Source organism: Salmo salar, chromosome ssa29, assembly GCF_905237065.1.
Source record: "Salmo salar chromosome ssa29, Ssal_v3.1, whole genome shotgun sequence".
Taxonomy (NCBI): Eukaryota; Metazoa; Chordata; class Actinopteri; order Salmoniformes; family Salmonidae; genus Salmo; species Salmo salar.
Window position 1 is genome coordinate 31,917,501 of NC_059470.1, and position 19,551 is coordinate 31,937,051.

Consider the following 19,551-nt stretch of genomic DNA (forward strand, 5'->3'; position numbering starts at 1 on the left):
ATGAGACAGTTTTGAAGAAGTTCAAATGTTTTATTATCTATGGGTTGCTAAGTGTTAGATAGTCCAAAGTGTCCATTTATACTACGTGGAAGATGTCAACGTGGAATATGTCAACGTGTGTGTGTGTGTGTTTGATTGAGGCTCTCAGAACTCAGAGAGAGAGAGAGTAAGAGGTCTAATTATCCAGTGGTGTAGTAAACATCAATGTTCTGGTGTGTCTCACATTACACCTTGTCAATAAGGGAGATCCCTGTCCGGACACACATCAATACTACTTGGGCTGTGTGTGTGTGTATGTGTGTACGTTCATGCATAAATGTGTCAACTCAAATCAAGTCAAATTGTATTAGTCACATGCGCCAAAAAACAACAGGTACAGTGAAATGCTTACTTACGAGCCCGTAACCAACAATGCAGTTTAAAAAAAACTGGTTGTGTGTGTGTGCGTGCGTGTGCGTGTGTGTGTGTGTGTGTGTGTGTGTGTGTGTGTTCTATTACCCGGTATAAAGTTGGAGTCAGGTGGGCAGGCCCTGGTCTCAGTGTGGTTTCCTGAACATTGGTTTCCAGTAGGGAACAGGACATTGCAGTGTCGAACACGCAGCTGGGAGCCAGAACTGTCACATTGGCACCATAGGGACCAGTTAGACCAACTCTCTGGAGACAGAAAATAACCACACTATTAGAACTGCTGTGTACACACATCTACATTCAACTGTGTAACAAATGCCAAGAGACAAATCATTATGAACATTGAATGACAGTAAAGTGTGTTTCTAACAGACAAAACAACTTGCAATGATGAGTTGTCAGGAGAGCTAGTAGACAGACAGGAACTAAAGCAGACTGCATGTGATGTGTGTGTGTGTGACTGTGTGTGTGTGTGTGTGTGACTGTGTGTGGGTGGGTGGGTGACTGTGTGTGTGTATGTGTGTGACTATGTGTGTGTGTGTGACTGTGTGTGTACCTGGACATGATTGTATGTTACAGAGAGCCTCTTCAGTGTGTAGTCCCAGACATATATCTCCTCCATAGGCTGGTGGAGGGTTGTTGCAGGTGCGCGTCCTCGTATAGTGTCCCCCTCCACACGTCACTGAACACATAGACCAGCCAGACCAGCACGACCAGCTACCATCCACTAGACAGCAGGAGAGAGAGGGAGACAGGTGTTGTGGAGAACAAGAGACAAAACAAAAGAGGAGAGGGAGCCAGGAGGAGAGGAGGAGATAATATGGAGGGAGGAGGAGATAATATGGAGGGAGGGGGGAGGAGATAATATGGAGGGAGGAGGGAGAATAGGAGAGTATGGAGGGAGGGGGGAGGAGATAATATGGAGGGAGGAGGGAGAACAGGAGAGTATGGAGGGAGGGGGAGGAGATAATATGGAAGGAGGAGGGAGAACAGGAGAGTATGGAGGGAGGGGGGAGGAGATAATATGGAGGGAGGAGGGAGAACAGGAGAGTATGGAGGGAGGGAGGAGGAGATAATATGGAGGGAGGAGGAGATCATATGGAGGGATGGGGGAGGAGATAATATGGAGGGAGGAGGGAGAATAGGAGAGTATGGAGGGAAGGAGGAGGAGATAATATGGAGGGAGGAGGGAGAACAGGAGAGTATGGAGGGAGGAGGGAGAACAGGAGAGTATGGAGGGAGGGGGAGGAGATAATATGGAGGGAGGAGGGAGAACAGGAGAGTATGGAGGGAGGGGGAGGAGATAATATGGAGGGAGGGGGAGAACAGGGGAGTATGGAGGGAGGGGGGAGGAGATAATATGGAGGGAGGAGGGAGAACAGGAGAGATGGAGGGAGGGGGAGGAGATAATATGGAGGGAGGAGGGAGAACAGGAGAGTATGGAGGGAGGGGGAGGAGATAATATGGAGGGAGGAGGGGGAACAGGAGAGTATGGAGGGAGGGGGAGGAGATAATATGGAGGGAGGAGGGAGAACAGGAGAGTATGGAGGGAGGGGGAGGAGATAATATGGAGGGAGGAGGGAGAACAGGAGAGTATGGAGGGAGGGGGGAGGAGATAATATGGAGGGAGGAGGGAGAACAGGAGAGTATGGAGGGAGGGGGAGGAGATAATATGGAGGGAGGAGGGAGAACAGGAGAGTATGGAGGGAGGGGGGAGGAGATAATATGGAGGGAGGAGAGAGATGATGGGGTTCAGGGGGGGCTGTTTTAGCATCTGGATGAAACAAAACCTGCTAGCTGTCACGTCTGAATTAGACACGCACACACACACACACACACACACACACACACACACACACACACACACACACACACACACACACACAGAAGTCCTCATGCTTATTCAAACCAATGTAAACATGGTAACATAAAACGCCTCCAGGAATCAAACAAGAGAGAAAATCTAACACAACCTTTCAGAATACTGTAACATCTCGGCAACAGGGCAAGTACAAACTCTCATTGTGCACTTTTTGCTTTGTCCAAGAACTGTAATGTCTCAACGACATGTCAGGATAAGAAAACAATCTCATTGTGCTGGTCTGTCTTTGTCCAAGTACCTCCCCAAAAAATGAAGGTCTCTCAGCAATCACTTGGAACAAAATCTTTTGACTTCATCTGATGAGAAAAGTATATTTTCAGGACAATTTCAGAATTGGTTTTAAACAGCTCGGCCTGTAAGGTGCTGGCTGGGGGGTAATTGAAGTTTGCCCTGGTTTTTGTCATCTCTGTGTAATTTCTCTATCGTAAACTGACACATAAGTCGATTCCTTCCCGGGCTTGACGGATAGTCTCATCTCGGCCGGCCGCCGTGGAAAACCAGGAAAGATTCATTTGTTTCAAAAACCAGGTGGACGTCAGACATAACTTCTCTCCTCTCTCTCTCTCTCTGTCTCTCTCTCTCTCTCTCTGTCTCTCTGTCTCTCTCTCTCTCTCTCTCTCTCTCTCTCTCTGTCTCTCACTCTCTGTCTCTCTCTGTCTTTCTCTCTGTCTTTCTCTCTCTCTCTGTCTCTCTCTGTCTCTCTCTGTCTCTCTCTGTCTCTCTTCTCTCTCTCTCTCTCTCTGTCTCTCTCTCTCTCTCTCGTTGGAGTGCATGCTGGGAGTAAGTCGTGAAGCAGGAGTGATTGTGAGAGCGACTGGAATTATCTTCACTCTATTGGGTTTTGTGTGTTATATATATATATATATATATATATATATATATATATATATATATATATGTGTGTGTGTGTTGATTAGTTTAGTTGTTTTAAGGGTATCTTGTCTAAATATCACTAAGCACGTATAGGGGTGGTGGGATCGTTGAGGTTGGTTTTCGCGAGGGCACAACCAGCGGGTGGGGCTGGTTGCAATGGCCACTCGCGGAAGTTTGGAGTTTGAAAAACTTAGTCGGCGACATGGAGTAAAGATTCCTGCTGCGGCCGGGTGTTCAGTGGAAGAATGTAGCTTGGCAGTGGGTGCTATCATTGGGTGTGATAGTATCAAATCAGCCTCAAGGATGAATAGCGCTGTAGTGATATTCTTAGATTCCATTGAAAAGGTGAATACGATAGTTGAGAGTGGTGTTGTGTTGCGGGAGACACAGACACCGGTATTTCCGCTTATGAATCCGGCAAAGAAAGTTATACTTTCTAACGTGCCACCATTTGTTAGAGATGAAGTGTTGGAGCGAGAGTTATCTCGTCATGGTCAAATTGTATCAACAATAAAGAAGGTTCTTTTTGGATGCAAATCTCCGTTGCTGAAACATGTCGTGTCTCATAGGAGACAAGGGCATATGATTTTAAAAAAGGACACTGATGAACTGAATTTAGCATTCAGTTTTAAGATTGATGGATTTGATTATGTCTTCTACGCTTCTACTGAATCAATGAAATGCTTTGGCTGTGGAAGAGAGGGGCATTTGGTGCGTAATTGTCCCGAGAATGAGCACGCAGAGCCCGGTAGCAGCTCTAGTGCCGGTGCAGCTAACGCACCACCGCGAAGGGATGAACATGCTAAGGGTGCAGGGGAAGGGAGAAGGTGGGCAGATGTGGTAGGAAAAGTAGGAGAGGAAGGCATTGTGGATACGGGGGTAATTGTGGTAGAACAGAACAAAGAGGGAGGGGAAACAGTCGGTGAGATTGCGACTGCCGTCGCTGAGGTGGTGCTGGAAAATGAAATTGGAGGTCAAGAGGAGATTGAAATAATGGAAAAGGAAGCAGCTGTTTTCAAAGTACCGAGGAGTAAGAGGAAGAATGTAAGGGGTGGTGAAGGGTCTAATTCCAAGAGGAAGGTAGAGATTAATAATTCACTTGAAGATAAACAGGTTGTAGAGATGGAGTTTTCTTCTGGGGAGGATAGCGAGAGTGAGTCATCTGACGCGTCACAACAAAATAGTGAGATAAATGGGGTGGAAGGGAGGTATGGGATTGAGAAGGTACGTCAATTTCTGAAGTTGACAAAAGGGAAGAAATATATGCAGGATTACAATGTAACAGATTTTTTCCCTGAAAGTGAATTGTTTATTGAATCAGCAAAGTTTCTGATGTCAAAAATAACAGGGGGAGGTTTGACAAGCCCTGAAATTGCTAGACTCAAGAAAGTGGTCACGAGAGTGTTGAGTGATGTAAATTCTAAAGAAAATGAAAGAGTTCAATCGCAGCTTTAAGTATGTAAAGAGATGTGGTTTCTGGGTCTTCCTCTGTATTTTTTTTCATCCATGAGCAGTTTTAAGATTTCTTCTTTAAACGTAAATGGGGCAAGAGACGTTAAAAAAAGAGCCATAGTGTATGAGTTAATTAGGGGAAAGGGAAGTGACATAATTTTTCTACAAGAAACGCATAGTAATTTGGAAAATGAAGTTATGTGGCAACAGGAGTGGGGGGGGACAGTGGTGTGTGTAGTCATAAAAACTCAAAAAGTGGGGGTGTGGCCATCTTGTTCTCAAAAGGGTTTTTGCCTTTGTCATATGAGGTTGAAGAGGTAGTTGAGGGGAGGTTATTAAAAGTTAGAGTAAGGTATGAAAACATCACTATGTGTCTGATAAATGTATATGCCCCAGTGGTGGCAGTTGAGAGGGTATGCTTTTTAGAGACATTATCAAATACCATTGAGAAATGTAACAATGAAGATTATTTATTTATTGCTGGGGATTTTAACTGCACAGTCAGTGATTTAGATAGAAATCACAAAGAACCTCATATAGCCTCAAGGACTTTTTTAAAACGTCTCATTGTAACAAATGAACTGTGTGATATTTGGCGGAGTCAACATGGAGGCACAAGGCAGTATACCTGGGTGCATGTGAGAGAGAACACCATCTCTATGGCCAGGTTAGATAGGTTTTATTGTTTTGAGCATCAATCTCAGGTCTGTAAATCAAGTGTGATAACCCCAGTGGGATTTTCTGATCATTGTTTAGTAACAGAGGTGGTGTTCATTAACGATGTAAAACCTAAAAGCGCATACTGGCATTTTAACATAACTTTATTGAGTGATGCTCACTTCAGGAAATGTTTTAGTTTTTTCTGGGAGAGGTGGAGGTCTCAAAAGGCCAGTTTTGTATCCCTTCAACAGTGGTGGGATATAGGGAAAATCCAAATTCAACAATTCTGTAAGCAATACACGAGGAATGTCACCAAGGATATCACCAGATCAATGAAAGCCCTAGAGACTGAAATAGTGGAACTCATGATGTTGGTTGAGACCACAGGAGATCGAGGCCACACTCAGGCCCTCAAGAGGAAAAAAGCTGCATTGGCAGACCTGCTGGGTATCAGAGCACAGGGGGCATTGGTGAGAAGTAAGTTTCAAGGAATCTCTGAAATGGATGCCTCATCCAAATTTTTCTTTGGTTTAGAGAAAAAGAATGGACAAAGAAAAATTATTCATTGTCTCAAATCAGCTGTTGGACAAGAGCTCACTAGACCTAGTGAAATTAGAAAGAGGGCAGTAGAGTTCTATGCTGAGCTCTACAAGTGTGAGTACAAAGAGGATAAAAAAGTGACACAGCAGTTCCTTGATGGACTCCCACAGGTGGCTGCAGAAGCTCAGGTTGAGCTTGAGCAACCATTGTCTTTGCAGGAGTTATACACTGCATTAAAAGGCATGGAAAATGGAAGGGCACCAGGCATTGATGGGCTTCCCGTTGATTTTTTTAAGTCTTTTTGGGCTATGTTGGGAGAGGATTGGCTAGCAGTAGTTAATGATAGTTTAACCGGAGGGTTACTACCAATAAGCTGCAGAAGGGCTGTCCTCACCCTACTGCCCAAAAAGGGTGACCCTAGGGAGGTGAAGAACTGGAGGCCGGTGGCTTTATTGTGCACTGATTATAAGATCCTGTCAAAGGCTTTGTCCAACAGGTTGAGGGAGGTGATGGGGCAGATCATACATACGGACCAGTCCTACTGTGTTCCCGGCAGGCAGATAGGGGATAACATTTCTCTGATTCGTGATTTTTTGGACGTCTCTAGGGCTATTGGGTTGGATGCTGGTCTAATTTCAATTGATCAGGAAAAGGCATTTGACCGAGTTGAACATCAATATTTATGGCACACTTTGGAGGCGTTTGGGTTCAGCTCTGGTTTTATTGCCATGATAGAGGTGATATATGGTGACATTGAAAGTGTATTGAAAGTTAACGGTGGTTTGAGTGCTCCTTTTAAAGTGTGTAGAGGTATTAGGCAGGGATGTTCTTTGTCGGGAATGTTATATGCCATTGCTATAGAGCCACTACTAAATGGCATTAGAAGTCGCATTGAGGGGGTGTACCTTTCAAAGGATATTCCTCCTATTCGTCTCTCAGCCTATGCTGATGATGTAGTTGTTTTAGTGAAAAATCAAGCGGAGGTGGATAGTTTGAGTCTAATGGTTGATCGTTTTAGGGGAATATCCTCTGCAAAGGTAAATTGGGAAAAGAGTTGTGCTTTACAGATTGGAGAATGGTCTGGAGGGATCATGGCTTTGCCAGGGGGGCTAGAATGGTGTAAGGGAGGTTTTAAGTATCTTGGAGTGTACCTGGGAGATGAGGGGACTATGGAAAAAAATTGGATTGGGGTGGTTGAAATGGTGGAAGGGAGGATAAGGAAATGGCGTTGGTTGCTATCTCGTATGTCATATAGGGGGCGCACTATTATAGTTAACCATGTTGCCTCTGCACTGTGGCATCGGTTGTCAGTTTTAGAACCACCATCTGGCATTCTGGCTAAGATACAGGCAATAATTGTGGATTTCTTTTGGGATAAATATCACTGGGTTCCACAAAGTGTTTTGTATTTGTCAAAAGAGGAGGGGGGACAAGGTCTTGTACATCTTGCTAGTAGGGCTGCTGCTTTCCGGTTGCAGTTTATTCAAAGGTTGCTTTATGGACCGGAAAATGAGGTTTGGAGAGGGGTGGCAGGTCTTGTATTACAGCAGGTTGGAGGATTAGGTTTAAAGAAAGCTTTATTTTTGGTTGATAGTAGCCAGATTTCTAGGGAGGGAATACCTCCGTTTTACAGAGGCCTTCTTAGGGTGTGGAGCATAATGAAGGTGTCCAGAAGAACTTCAGCGGAGTCAGTGCATTGGCTGTTGGAGGAACCTCTGGTGTATGGGGCAAGACTTGATTGCACAACTGCAGCTGTTCCACATTTTTCCAAGATTCTGGTGAAGGGCAAAATCATCACCTTAAAACAGTTAATGGCCATGGCTGGGCCCGCCTTAATGGATGGAAGACGGGTGGCTGAACATTTGGGGGTGAGGTCGGAAAGGATGGTAGGACAACTGCTGGGAAGCTGCAGGAAGGCTTTGTCAGCAGAAGAGTGGGATATGCTTCATAGCCACAAGAAGAAGGTACAAGATGAAGACGTCTCATTTCCAAGACTAGGGGATTACACCAAATATCCCAGAGTCAGAAAGAAAGGCGATATTACTGGATTTGAGAGGGTTGGAAGAGGTGGGTTTGGATGAGGTGAATGGGAAAGACTTATATAGGGGGTGTGTCAAGGTGTTGAATAAAGATAAACTGAAAACTAGAAAAGACACTCCATGGAGGGTAAAATTGGGCATTGATGACAAGGTAAAGCCAGCATGGAGAGCACTGTACAAGCCACCGTTACAAAAGGGTACTGGTGATATGCAATGGAGGGTTTTGCATGGCATTATTGCAGTTAATGCTTTTGTATCTGTTATTAATTCAGATGTTGGAGATGGATGTCCTTTTTGTAATATAAGAGAAACCCTTTTTCACTGTTTTATGGAGTGTGAGAGGATAAAACCTCTCTTGGAGATGCTGGAGTCTTTGTTTAAAGCTGTAGGGGAGATTTTCAATAACACTGTTTTTATTTTGGGGTTTCAATATAGAAAGCAACAGAAAAGAAAATGTCAACTGTTAAATTTTATTTTGGGACAAGCAAAGATGTCAATTTTTCTGAGTAGGAAACATAAGATAGAAACGGGATATGGGCAGGATGTAAGATGTGTTTTTAAAGGATTAGTGAAAATAAGAATAAAAGTGGATTTTGAGTTCTACTCAGCTGTAAAAGATCTCCCATTGTTTGAGGAGAAGTGGGCATACGAAGGAGCGCTTTGTTTTGTAGAGGAGGGGAAACTATTTTTTGTTGGAGAAATAAGTTGAATGTATATGTTCTTTAGTTTTTTAATTATTTAATTTTTTTGTTATTTTAGTATTTTTTGTGTATTTTTTTCTTTTTTTTAGGAATTACATTTGGTGTTTCATTTCTGAAAAGACAGTATGTCATTATTTATGTTAACACTTGAGTAGAAAATAAAGGTTTTATAAAAACTCAAAAACTCTCTCTGTCTCTCTGTCTCTCTCTCTCTGTCTCTCTGTCTCTCTCTCTCTCTCTCTCTCTCTCTCTCTGTCTCTCTCTGTCTCTCGCTCTCTCTCTCTCTCTCTCTCTCTCTCTGTCTCTCTCTGTCTCTCTCTGTCTCTCTCTGTCTCTCTCTGTCTCTCTCTGTCTCTCTCTGTCTCTCTCTGTCTCTCTCTCTCTCTCTGTCTCTGTCTGTCTCTCTCTGTCTCTGTCTCTCTCTGCTCTCTCTCTGTCTCTCTCTCTCTCTCTCTCTCTCTCTCTCTCTCTCTCTCTCTCTCTCTCTCTCTCTCTCTCTATGGATTATGTCAATCCCCACACAGTTAATTTAAGCAGAATTACTATTCATGATTATTCACGCTATGCAAAGTCACAGCTTTCCAGTGAAATCTCTTCGACTCAGGTGACTTAATAAGTCTCCACTGTCTACATCAATAGACCTTGGGGGTGATTGCTGCTCTTGCAATTCAGGCCTTCAGAATAGCTGTATGTTTGGTTAGTTAGCTTTGAGCTAGCTACAGTAAAGTCGAATTTCAAATCTTTACAAACAGCATTCTATCCTTGATGACATCCCTAAGGGCTGTCAATTTAATCTCAATCGAAATGTAGAATATGCCATCATACAACACTGAAAACTGAAATCCTTTTGAGAACCCTTTGAAAATGCTTTGAAAACTGTGGTGTCTTATCCTGCAGTAACCCCACAGTTCACGCCAGGGAAGGCCCTAAAACTTGGCAAATACTCCAGCCAGCCTAGTCATAGACTGTTCTCTCTGCTACCGCACGGCAAGCGGTACCGGAGCACCAAGTCTAGGTCCAAAAGGCTTCAGCTTCTACCCCCAAGCCATAAGACTCCTGAACAGGTAACCAAAGGGCTACCCAGACCCCTCTTTTACGCTGCTGCTACTCTCTGTTTATTATCTATGCATAGTCACTTTAACTCTACCTACATGTACATATTACCTCAATTACCTCAACTAACTGGTGCCCCAGCGCATTGACTCTGTACCAGTACCCCCTGTATATAGCCTCCACATTGACTCTGTACCAGTACCCCCTGTATATAGTCTCCACATTGACTCTGTACCAGTACCCCCTGTATATAGCCTCCACATTGACTCTGTACCAGTACTCCCTGTATATAGTCTCCACATTGACACTGTACCAGTACCCCCTGTATATAGTCTCCACATTGACTCTGTACCAGTACTCCCTGTATATAGCCTCCACATTGACTCTGTACCAGTACTCCCTGTATATAGCCTCCACATTGACTCTGTACCAGTACTCCCTGTATATAGCCTCCACATTGACTCTGTACCGGTACCCCCTGTATATAGTCTCCACATTGACTCTGTACCAGTACTCCCTGTATATAGTCTCCACATTGACACTGTACCAGTACCCCCTGTATATAGTCTCCACATTGACTCTGTACCAGTACTCCCTGTATATAGCCTCCACATTGACTCTGTACCAGTCCCTGTATATAGTTCACATTGACTTGTACCAGTCCCCTGTATATAGTCTCCACATTGACTCTGTACCAGTACTCCCTGTATATAGTCTCCACATTGACTCTGTACCAGTACCCCCTGTATATAGTCTCCACATTGACTCTGTACCAGTACCCCCCTGTATATAGCCTCCACATTGACTCTGTACCAGTACTCCCTGTATATAGCCTCGCTACTGTTATTTACTGCTGCTGTTGAATTATTTGTTACTTGTATTTTCTACTTTTTACTTATCTATTTTTTTACTTAACACTTATTTTTCTTAAAACTGCATTGTTGGTTTGACCATTGTTGGTCAATACAATACACGTTGTATTGACAAATACAATTTGATTTGATTTGTGGTGCGTGAGTGAGTGAGTGAGTGAGTGAGTGAGTGAGTGAGTGAGTGAGTGAGTGTTTGAGGGCAAATCTAAGAGCTAGCTAGCGTTAGCAGCCAACCCCTCAAGGTAAGTGGGTTGATGGATTATCGCGGTGGGTCAGAATCATTATGACCCCATTCATAACCTCATGGCGAGACAGACATGTACTCTCCAGTCAATAAATAAACAGCTAAAATCACAGCTTTGGCTCGGTGTCGTACGGCTGGTCTTTAAAGTACACGTGATGATGGATAACGGCGTTGTTGAGGGCGGTCTCTAGACACAGGGCCGAGCTGTTAGCGAGATGCTAACGTTGCACTCCTTTCAAAAACAGCCTGATGATTATTAATGATTTGAAACAAACTCCTGGTTGTATGTGTGTGTGTGTGTGTGCGTGTGTGTGTGCGTGGTGTGTTGTGTGTGTGTGTGTGTGTGTGTGTGTGTGTGTGTGTGTGTGTGTGTGTGTGTGTGTGTGTGTGTGTGTGTGCGTTTGATGCCCGGTGTTCTCTTTGAGAAGCTAAGCAGGAGGATTTCCATTTAGACAACACATTACCTCCTGTCACTATGAACACTCATTTAATTACAATGCTTTCTTTCCCTTCAGGTAGAACCCTTGAGAAACAGACACATTGTTTTCGGCTTTTCACAACAGAATAGGAGACACACACACACAAATGCATGCAAGAGCGCAAGGGTATATGCACGCACTCACTCAGACAGGCAGGCAGGCAGGCAGGCAGGCAGCCAGCCCCCCCACACACACACACACACACACACACACACACACACACGGCCCTCTGTAGCTAGCGGTATAATTGCCCTGAAATGTAATTACTGTCTGAGATGCTGTGGGGATTGGGTGTTCTTCACGCCTCCCAATGTGTTATTCTGTGTTTTATTATAGTCATGGTGAGGATATTTCTTTATTCATGTCTCATGGATGTCCTGTATCATATTCATGGCAAAAAAATAAGAAAGATTCATCCATTTCTTTCACTGACGATTTCTTGAGTTATCACCTGTTTTATAGGGTTTTGTGTGTAAGTGTAGGTGTGTATCTCACCTGAACACAGAGTCATGTTTTGTGTGTGTGTGTGTGTATATGTTTAGGTGTGTGTGTGTGTGTATATGTTTAGTGTGTGTGTGTGTGTGTGTGTGTGTTCAGGTGTATGCATCTCTTTATCAACTGAACACAGTCATGTTTTGTGTGTGTGTGTGTGTGTGTGTGTTTATATGTTTAGGTGTGTGTGTGTGTGTTCAGGTGTATGCATCTCTTTATCAACTGAACACAGTCATGTTTTTTGTGTGTGTGTGTGTGTGTGTGTGTTCAGGTGTATGCATCTCTTTATCAACTGAACACAGTCATATTTTTGTGTGTGTGTGTGTGTGTGTGTGTGTGTGTGTGTGTGTGTGTGTGTGTTCAGGTGTATGCATCTCTCTATCTCACCTGGGCAGGGTGTGATGTTACACTCCTGGTACTCCTGAGCAGGTCCCAGGCAGGTCTGTCCTCCGTGGGGTGGTTCAGGGGAGTCACAGAACCGTTTACGGCTACGTATCCCTCGGCTGCAGTCTCTACTGCACTGAGACCAGGAGCTCCAGGATGTCCAGTCTCTGTTCACAGTGTGGCCGGAGATCTTACCCGACCGCAGCAGATCTCCTGGGGGAGAGGGAGAGGGGAGATGCGGGGGGGTCAGGATGGAGCTGGGTGGGACAGATGGACTTACCTACTGAGAATTAAGCAATAAATAATATGCTAAGAATAAGCTAATAATTGATCATTTGGACCAATAGTTGTTGGTGAGTCTTTGATGATTCACTGGAGCAAAACATCTATAGTACAGTACATGAGTGTAAGGAGGTTAAGTACATCACCTTTGGTTGTAAGTTACAAGAATAAAAAACTAAATGTAAATGTAAAGTGCTTGACTTTCACTGGAGCTTGAAGTAAATCAGCAACAAACAGTCTCTGGCAACTTCGTTCTAGAAGTGCCACTCAAGGTCAAACAATATCCTCTGTAAGCTGAAGTATACACACTCTTCGTCTCTGTCTCTCTCATGCACGCACACACACTGTCAGACAGAGCTACTGGGATCCTCTAATTCAACTCTACGAGTGTTTGACTAATCTATGATCCCTCATCTGAAATGAGTTAACGGAGAAATATTAATGAAATATGAAACTGTAATTTATAATAAGCTTCTATTGCGTCGTTCATTCATCATCAGAGGCTGTGAAAATGTCCCTTTCAGAGTGAATCTGAAAGGCTGGCCTGATGTCTTTGTGTGAATGATAATAACTAGAAACTAAATTACAGTGTTCACTTCCAAACACTCCAGTGATGATTCACTCAATCAACCCACTCTGCTATTATCAACCGTCTGAACCAACAACAATGAAATCCTTTCTCTCTCTCTTTCTCTGCCACTCTCTCTCTCTCTTTTCTCTCTCTCTGTGATCTCCCTTTGTCTCTCTACCTCAATATACCCGGCACCTTAAAGTCTGCTGCCCTATGTACATAGTCATTGAACACTGATCACTTTAATAATGTTTACATACTGTTTTACCCACTTTATATCCAAATACTGTATTCTAGTCATGGCTCATCCTCTATGACTACTGATGTACACACCTTTTCTATTCATATACTGTCCATAATGTCTATACAGTTGTGGCCAAAAGTTGTGAGAATGACACAAATATACATTTTCACAAAGTCTGCTGCCTCAGTGTCTAGATATTTTTGTCAGATGTTACTATGGAATACTGAAGTATAATTACAAGCATTTCATAAGTGTCAAAGGCTTTTATTGACAATTACATGAATTTGCAGTGTTGACCCTTCTTTTTCAAGACTTCTGCAATCCGCCCTGGCATGCTGTCAATTAACTTCCGGGCCACATCCTGACTGATGGCAGCCCATTCTTGCATAATCAATGCTTGGTGTTTGTCAGAATTTGTTTTTTTTTATTGTCCACCCGCCTCTTGAGGATTGACCACAAGCTCTCAATGGGATTAAGGTCTGGGGAGTTTCCTGGCCATGGACCCAAAATATCTATGTTTTGTTTCCCGAGCCACTTAGTTATCACTTTTGCCTTATGTCAAGGTGCTCCATCATGCTGGAAAAGGCATTGTTCGCCACCAAACTGTTCCTGGATGGTTGGGAGAAGTTGCTCTCGGAGGATGTGTTGGTATCATTCTTTATTCATGGCTGTCACGACTTCTGCCGAAGTCGGTCCCTCTCCTTGTTCGGGCGGCGTTCGGCGGTCGACGTCACCGGCCTTCTAGCCACTGCCGATCCACTTTTCATTTTCCATTTGTTTTGTCAATGTGTTACACACCTGGTTTCACTCACCCAATTACCTGTTTATTATTTAACCCTCTTTTCCCCATGTTTGGTTGTGAGTGATTGTTTGTTGTATTGTGGTCCGTATTTGTGGGCTTGGTAATTCTCTTGTATGTTGATGACTTTGAGTAAAGTTACTTTTATTTATTCATCTCTGCTGTCCTGCGCCTGAATCCTCTGCACCAGCTACACATAGATCCTTACAATGGCTGTGTTCTTAGGAAAACTTGTGAGTGTGCCCACTCCCTTAGCTGAGAAGCAACCCCACACATGAATGGTCTCAGGATGCTTTACTGTTGGCATGACATAGGACTGTCTTCTCCGGACAAGCTTTTTTCCGGAAGCCCCAAACAATCGGAAAGGGGATTCATCAGAGAAAATGACTTTACCCCAGTCCTCAGCAGTCCAATCCCTGTACCTTTTGCAGAATATCAGTCTGTCCCTGATGTTTTTCCTGGAGCGAAATGGCTTCTTTGCTGCCCTTCTTGACACCAGGCCATCCTCCAAAAATCTTCGCCTCACTGTGCGTGCAGATGCACTCACACCTGCCTGCTGCCATTTCTGAGCAAGCTCTGTACTGGTGGTGCCCCGATCCCGCAGCTGAATCAACTTTAGGAGACGGTCCTGGCGCTTGCTGGACTTTCTTGGGCGCCCTGAAGCCTTCTTCACAACAATTGAACCACTCTCCTTGAAGTTCTTAATGATCCGATAAATGTCAGCAATATCCTTGCCTGTGAAGCCCTTTTTGTGCAAAGCAATGATGACGGCACGTGTTTCCTTGCAGGTAACCATGGTTGACAGAGAAAGAACAATTATTCCAAGCACCACCCTCCTTTTGAAGCTTCCAGTCGGTTATTCGAACTCAATCAGCATGACAGAGTGATCTCCAGCCTTGTCCTCGTCAACACTCACACCTGTGTTAACGAGAGAATCACTGACATGATGTCAGCTGGTCCTTTTGTGGCAGGGCTGAAATGCATTGGAAATGTTTTTTGGGGATTCAGTTTATTTGCATGGCAAAGAGGGACTTTGCAATTAATTGCAATTCATCTGATCACTCTTCATAACATTCTGGAGTACATGCAAATTGCCATCATACAAACTGAGGCAGCAGAATTCGTGAAAATTAATATTTGTGTCATTCTCAAAACTTTGGGCCATAACTGTACACACCATTCACATACATACACATATATTTATTTATATTCTGGACTATTGGATCATGTGTGTATTGTTATTGTATTGCTAGATATTGATGCTCTGTTGGTGCTAGAAACATAATCATTAGATATTGATGCTCTGTTGGTGCTATAAACATAATCCTTTGATATTGATGCTCTATTGGAGCTAGAAACATAATCATTTTGCCTGTGACAACGTCAGCAAAACGTTTCATGTGACCAACAAACTTTGATTTGGATTTGATCTCAATCTCTGTATTTTCTCTCTCTCTCTCTCTCTCTCTATCTCTCTCTCTCTCTCTCTCTCTCTCTCTCTCTCTCTCTCTCTCTCTATCTATCTATCTAATCTCACTCACCCTACCACTGAGTTGGCAGGAGCACTGACAGATCCGCTGAGGCTCCATGCTCTTTATTGATTTGATTTGGAACAGGCAGTGGCACGGACAGCTCTGCCTGCCACAGATGTACACTCACACTCTTCCACAAGGGACCGTTTCATAGTCTAGTCACTCCTCCAAACACACTGTTTCATATTCTTCTCACTCCTCCAAACACATTGTTTCATAATCTTCTCACTCCTCCAAACACATTGTTTCATAATCTTCTCACTCCTGCAAACACATTGTTTCATAATCTTCTCACTCCTCCAAACACATTGTTTCATAATCTTCTCACTCCTCCAAACACATTGTTTCATAATCTTCTCACTCCTCCAAACACATTGTTTCATAATCTTCTCTCTTCTCCAAACTCAATGGACTGTCATACAGTCTTCTCACTCCTCCAAAGACCATGGACTGTTTCATTGTCTTCTCACTCCACCAAATACAATGGACTGTTTCATAGTCTTCGCACTGCTCCAAACACACTGTTTCATAGTCTTCTCACTCCGCCAAACACATTGTTTCATAATCTTCTCACTCCTCCAAACACATTGTTTCATAATCTTCTCACTTCTCCAAACACTGTTTCATAGTCTTCTCACTCCACCAAATACAATGGACTGTTTCATAGTCTTCTCACTAATCTAAACACACTGCTTCATCGTCTTCTCACTCCTCCAAATACAATGAACTGTTTCATAGTCTTCTCACTCTTCCTCCACAACGGACTGTTTCATAGTCTTCTCACTCCTCCAAACACATTGTTTCATACTCTTCTCACTCCTCCAAAAACACTGCTTCATAGTCTTCTCACTCCTCCAAATACAATGAACTGTTTCATAGTCTTGTCACTCCTCCAAACACATTGTTTCATACTCTTCTCACTCCTCCAAACACACTGTTTCATAGTCTTCACACTCCTCCAAGCTCAAATCAGGACTGTGATTGAGAGGTGGTGTGTGATCTTACTCAAAGTACAGAGTTAGAAACAAGAAATGTAATACAATGCACTCTAGCCCCTTAAAGTCGATCTCCGCGCCCCCGCTGAAATATAATTAGTATAATAAAAAATTCCCATAAAAAATCTGTCAGTTTAAGTTAGATACATTTTAATTTTTTTGCATTGGATGCGACTCAATCCACCACATCCCAGTGTTGCACTTCCTCATCTGTGGTGAAAGGTGGCAGAGCTAGAGCAGTGTTTGTCAGACCATGAGACATCCCATCTGTGGTGAAAGGTGGTAGAGCTAGAGCTGTGTTTGTCAGACCATGAGACATCCCATCTGTGGTGAAAGGTGGCAGAACTAGAGCAGTGTTTGTCAGACCATGAGACATCCCATCTGTGGTGAAAGGTGGCAGAACTAGAGCAGTGTTTGTCAGAACATGAGACATCCTGAAAACTGGTATTCTCACAAAATGTTTTGCAACATCCAAACGGTTTGGCATACAAACTATTAAGACCCCTCTATGGAAAGATGAGACTCTCACAATCACGATGGTGTTCTTTGCTTTACGACCCCCACAAGTGTCTTGGGACTCACTTGAAGTCGGTAGAGCCGACCTGTAACTTCAGTCTGTAATGTCCTAACAGTTTGGGCTACACACTAGTATGACCCCTCTGTGGAAAGGTAGTTGTTTTTCTCTAGGACACCCATGGGCCTCACAAGACTCATCTGAAGGTCCCCCGGTACCAGTTGAAAAAATGTATGTAAGTATATATGGAGACTGTTTAGTACCAAAAATAAGGCGTTAAATACAAATGTTTCCTGATCTTATATCTCTCCGATATAGGAGAGACACTTCACAACAAACTTCCTATATGAATCTGTTATTCAATACGTTTGTATGTGCTAATAGCTGTCACAGCGATCGATGAAAGGGGACCAATGCGCAGCGTGTTGAGTGCTCATCTTCTTTTATTAGAGTAACGTGAACACTTAAACAAAAAATAACAAAACACCACAGTTCCGTAAGGTAACATAGACTATACGAAAAACAACCACCCACAACCCACAGGAAAAAACAGGCTGCCTAAGTATGGCTTCCAATCAGAGACAACGAAAGACACCTGCCTCTGATTGGAAACCAAACTCGGCCACACATTGAAAATGAACATAGAAAATGAAAACTAGAACAAATCCCCATGAAACAAACCAACCCCAAAACACACAAAAACAACACCCCCCTGCCACGCCCTGACCCTACAATGACAAATGACCCCTTTTACTGGTCAGCAGTAACACCATTTTTTATATTTCTTGGGGATACTTCAAGGGGTCTTAAAATTAAAAATCAAATAGCTAAATGATCCTTGTTATGACCTTCTTAAAACAACCCCCCCCCCAGACTATTATGGGCTAGCTGAACAACTGTAAAAGTACAAATATTGAGAGTCCCACTGACAGTGTCCCACACATTCACACACAATTGAGATGAGATCAGAAATGTGTGTGTGTGTGTAATCCAGAAAATGAACAGCTCAGTTGGATTACAGTGTTAAGCCACAGAGCTGTGACAGTATTCCCACAGCTGTCATCTGGATTGTCAAACACTCGCCCCAGGGATCGACTCAGGGAGACGCTTAGTATGTGTGTGTGTGTGTGTGTTTGTGTGTTTGTGTGAATCACTTATTAAAAGTTATTGAGAGGGCAATGAAAACTCCCACTCTGATGGGGAACAGAGAACAGAGACACACACACACACACACACACACACACACACAGTGATTGGGGATAATTACCAGGAGATGTTGTATTTACATTTGTCTGAGGTCGACAGAGGTAAGACAGATACAAGGAAGTGACTCAGGGGGGTTTTAGTGAAGAGATTGCCAAATCTATCAACCTGATCTACCAACCTGATCTTTGTCAGCAGCATACCACCCTGCATCCCACTGCTAGCTTGCCTTTGAAGCTAGGCAGGGTTGGTCCTGGTCAGTCCCTGGATGGGAGACCAGATGCTGCTGGAAGTGGTGTTGGCGGGCCAGTGGGAAGCACTCTTTCCTCTGGTCTAAAAATAATAAAAGTGACTGGGCACATTACCCCGTGTTGGGTGCCATCTTCCGGCTGGGACGTTAAACAGGTGTCCTGACTCTCTGTGGTCACTAAAGATCCCATGGCACTTATCGTAAGAGTAGGGGTGTTAACCCCAGTGTCCTACCTAAATTCCCAATCTTATCATCATTTTTCATCCCCTCTCCTTCCCACTAACTATTTCCCAGGTTGTTGCTGTAAATGGGAATGTGTTCTCAGTCAATTTACCCGGTTAAATAAATGAATAAACATCTGTAAACTATCTGCTAGAGAGACTTGAACATCTCATCTACTGTGTATCTGTACATGTGGGAGTTATTGAACTAGTAATCCTGTATAGTGTTCCTACTATGGGATTGAAGTCAATCCCAACAGTCAACAATTGCGGGCGAGAAATGGAAAAATATGTACTTGAAAAATTATTAAGATCGGTCAGCGGGCTAGTCAAATGAAATCAAATGTTATTGGTCACATTCACATGGTGAGCAGATGTTATTGTGAGTGTAGCGAAATGCTTGTGCTTCTAGTTCCGACAGTGCAGTAATATCTAACAAGTAATCTAACAATTCCACAACAACTACCTAATACATACAAATCTAGTAAAGGATTATATGCATATAAATATATGGATGAGTGATGGCCAGGCGGCATATAGATGGTGATGATGCAATAGATGGTATAAAATACAGTATATACATATGAGATGAGTAATGCAAGATATGCAAGCATTATTAAAGTGGCATTATTAAAGTGACTAGTGATCCATTTATTAAAGTGGCCAATGATTTCAAGGCTGTACGTAGGCAGCAGCCTCTCTGTGTTATTGATGGCTGTTTAACAGTCTGATGGCCTTGAGATAAAAGCTGTTTTTCAGTCTCTTGGTCCCAGCTTTGATGCACATGTACTGACCTCGCCTTCTGGATGGTAGCGGGGTGAACAGGCAGTGGCTTGGGTGATTGTTGTCCTTGATTATCTT

At 43.4% G+C, this 19,551-nt stretch overlaps 1 protein-coding gene across 3 annotated transcripts in view; it reads right to left on the minus strand.

Annotated features, from left to right (window-relative positions):
* LOC106590611 (semaphorin-5A) overlaps window positions 1-19,551 on the minus strand; it is a 350,252-nt gene that overhangs the window by 7,994 nt on the left and 322,707 nt on the right. For all 3 annotated transcript variants that reach the window (XR_006762699.1, XM_045710702.1, XM_045710701.1), the window contains exons 17-19: window positions 12,083-12,292; window positions 965-1,135; window positions 499-654 (exon numbers count right to left, since the gene is read on the minus strand). Coding sequence is in view for 2 of the 3 variants with exons in the window: in XM_045710702.1 (XP_045566658.1) it covers window positions 499-654; window positions 965-1,135; window positions 12,083-12,292 (537 nt within the window). In the remaining variant the exon portion in view is untranslated. The remainder of the gene's footprint in view (window positions 1-498; window positions 655-964; window positions 1,136-12,082; window positions 12,293-19,551) is intronic.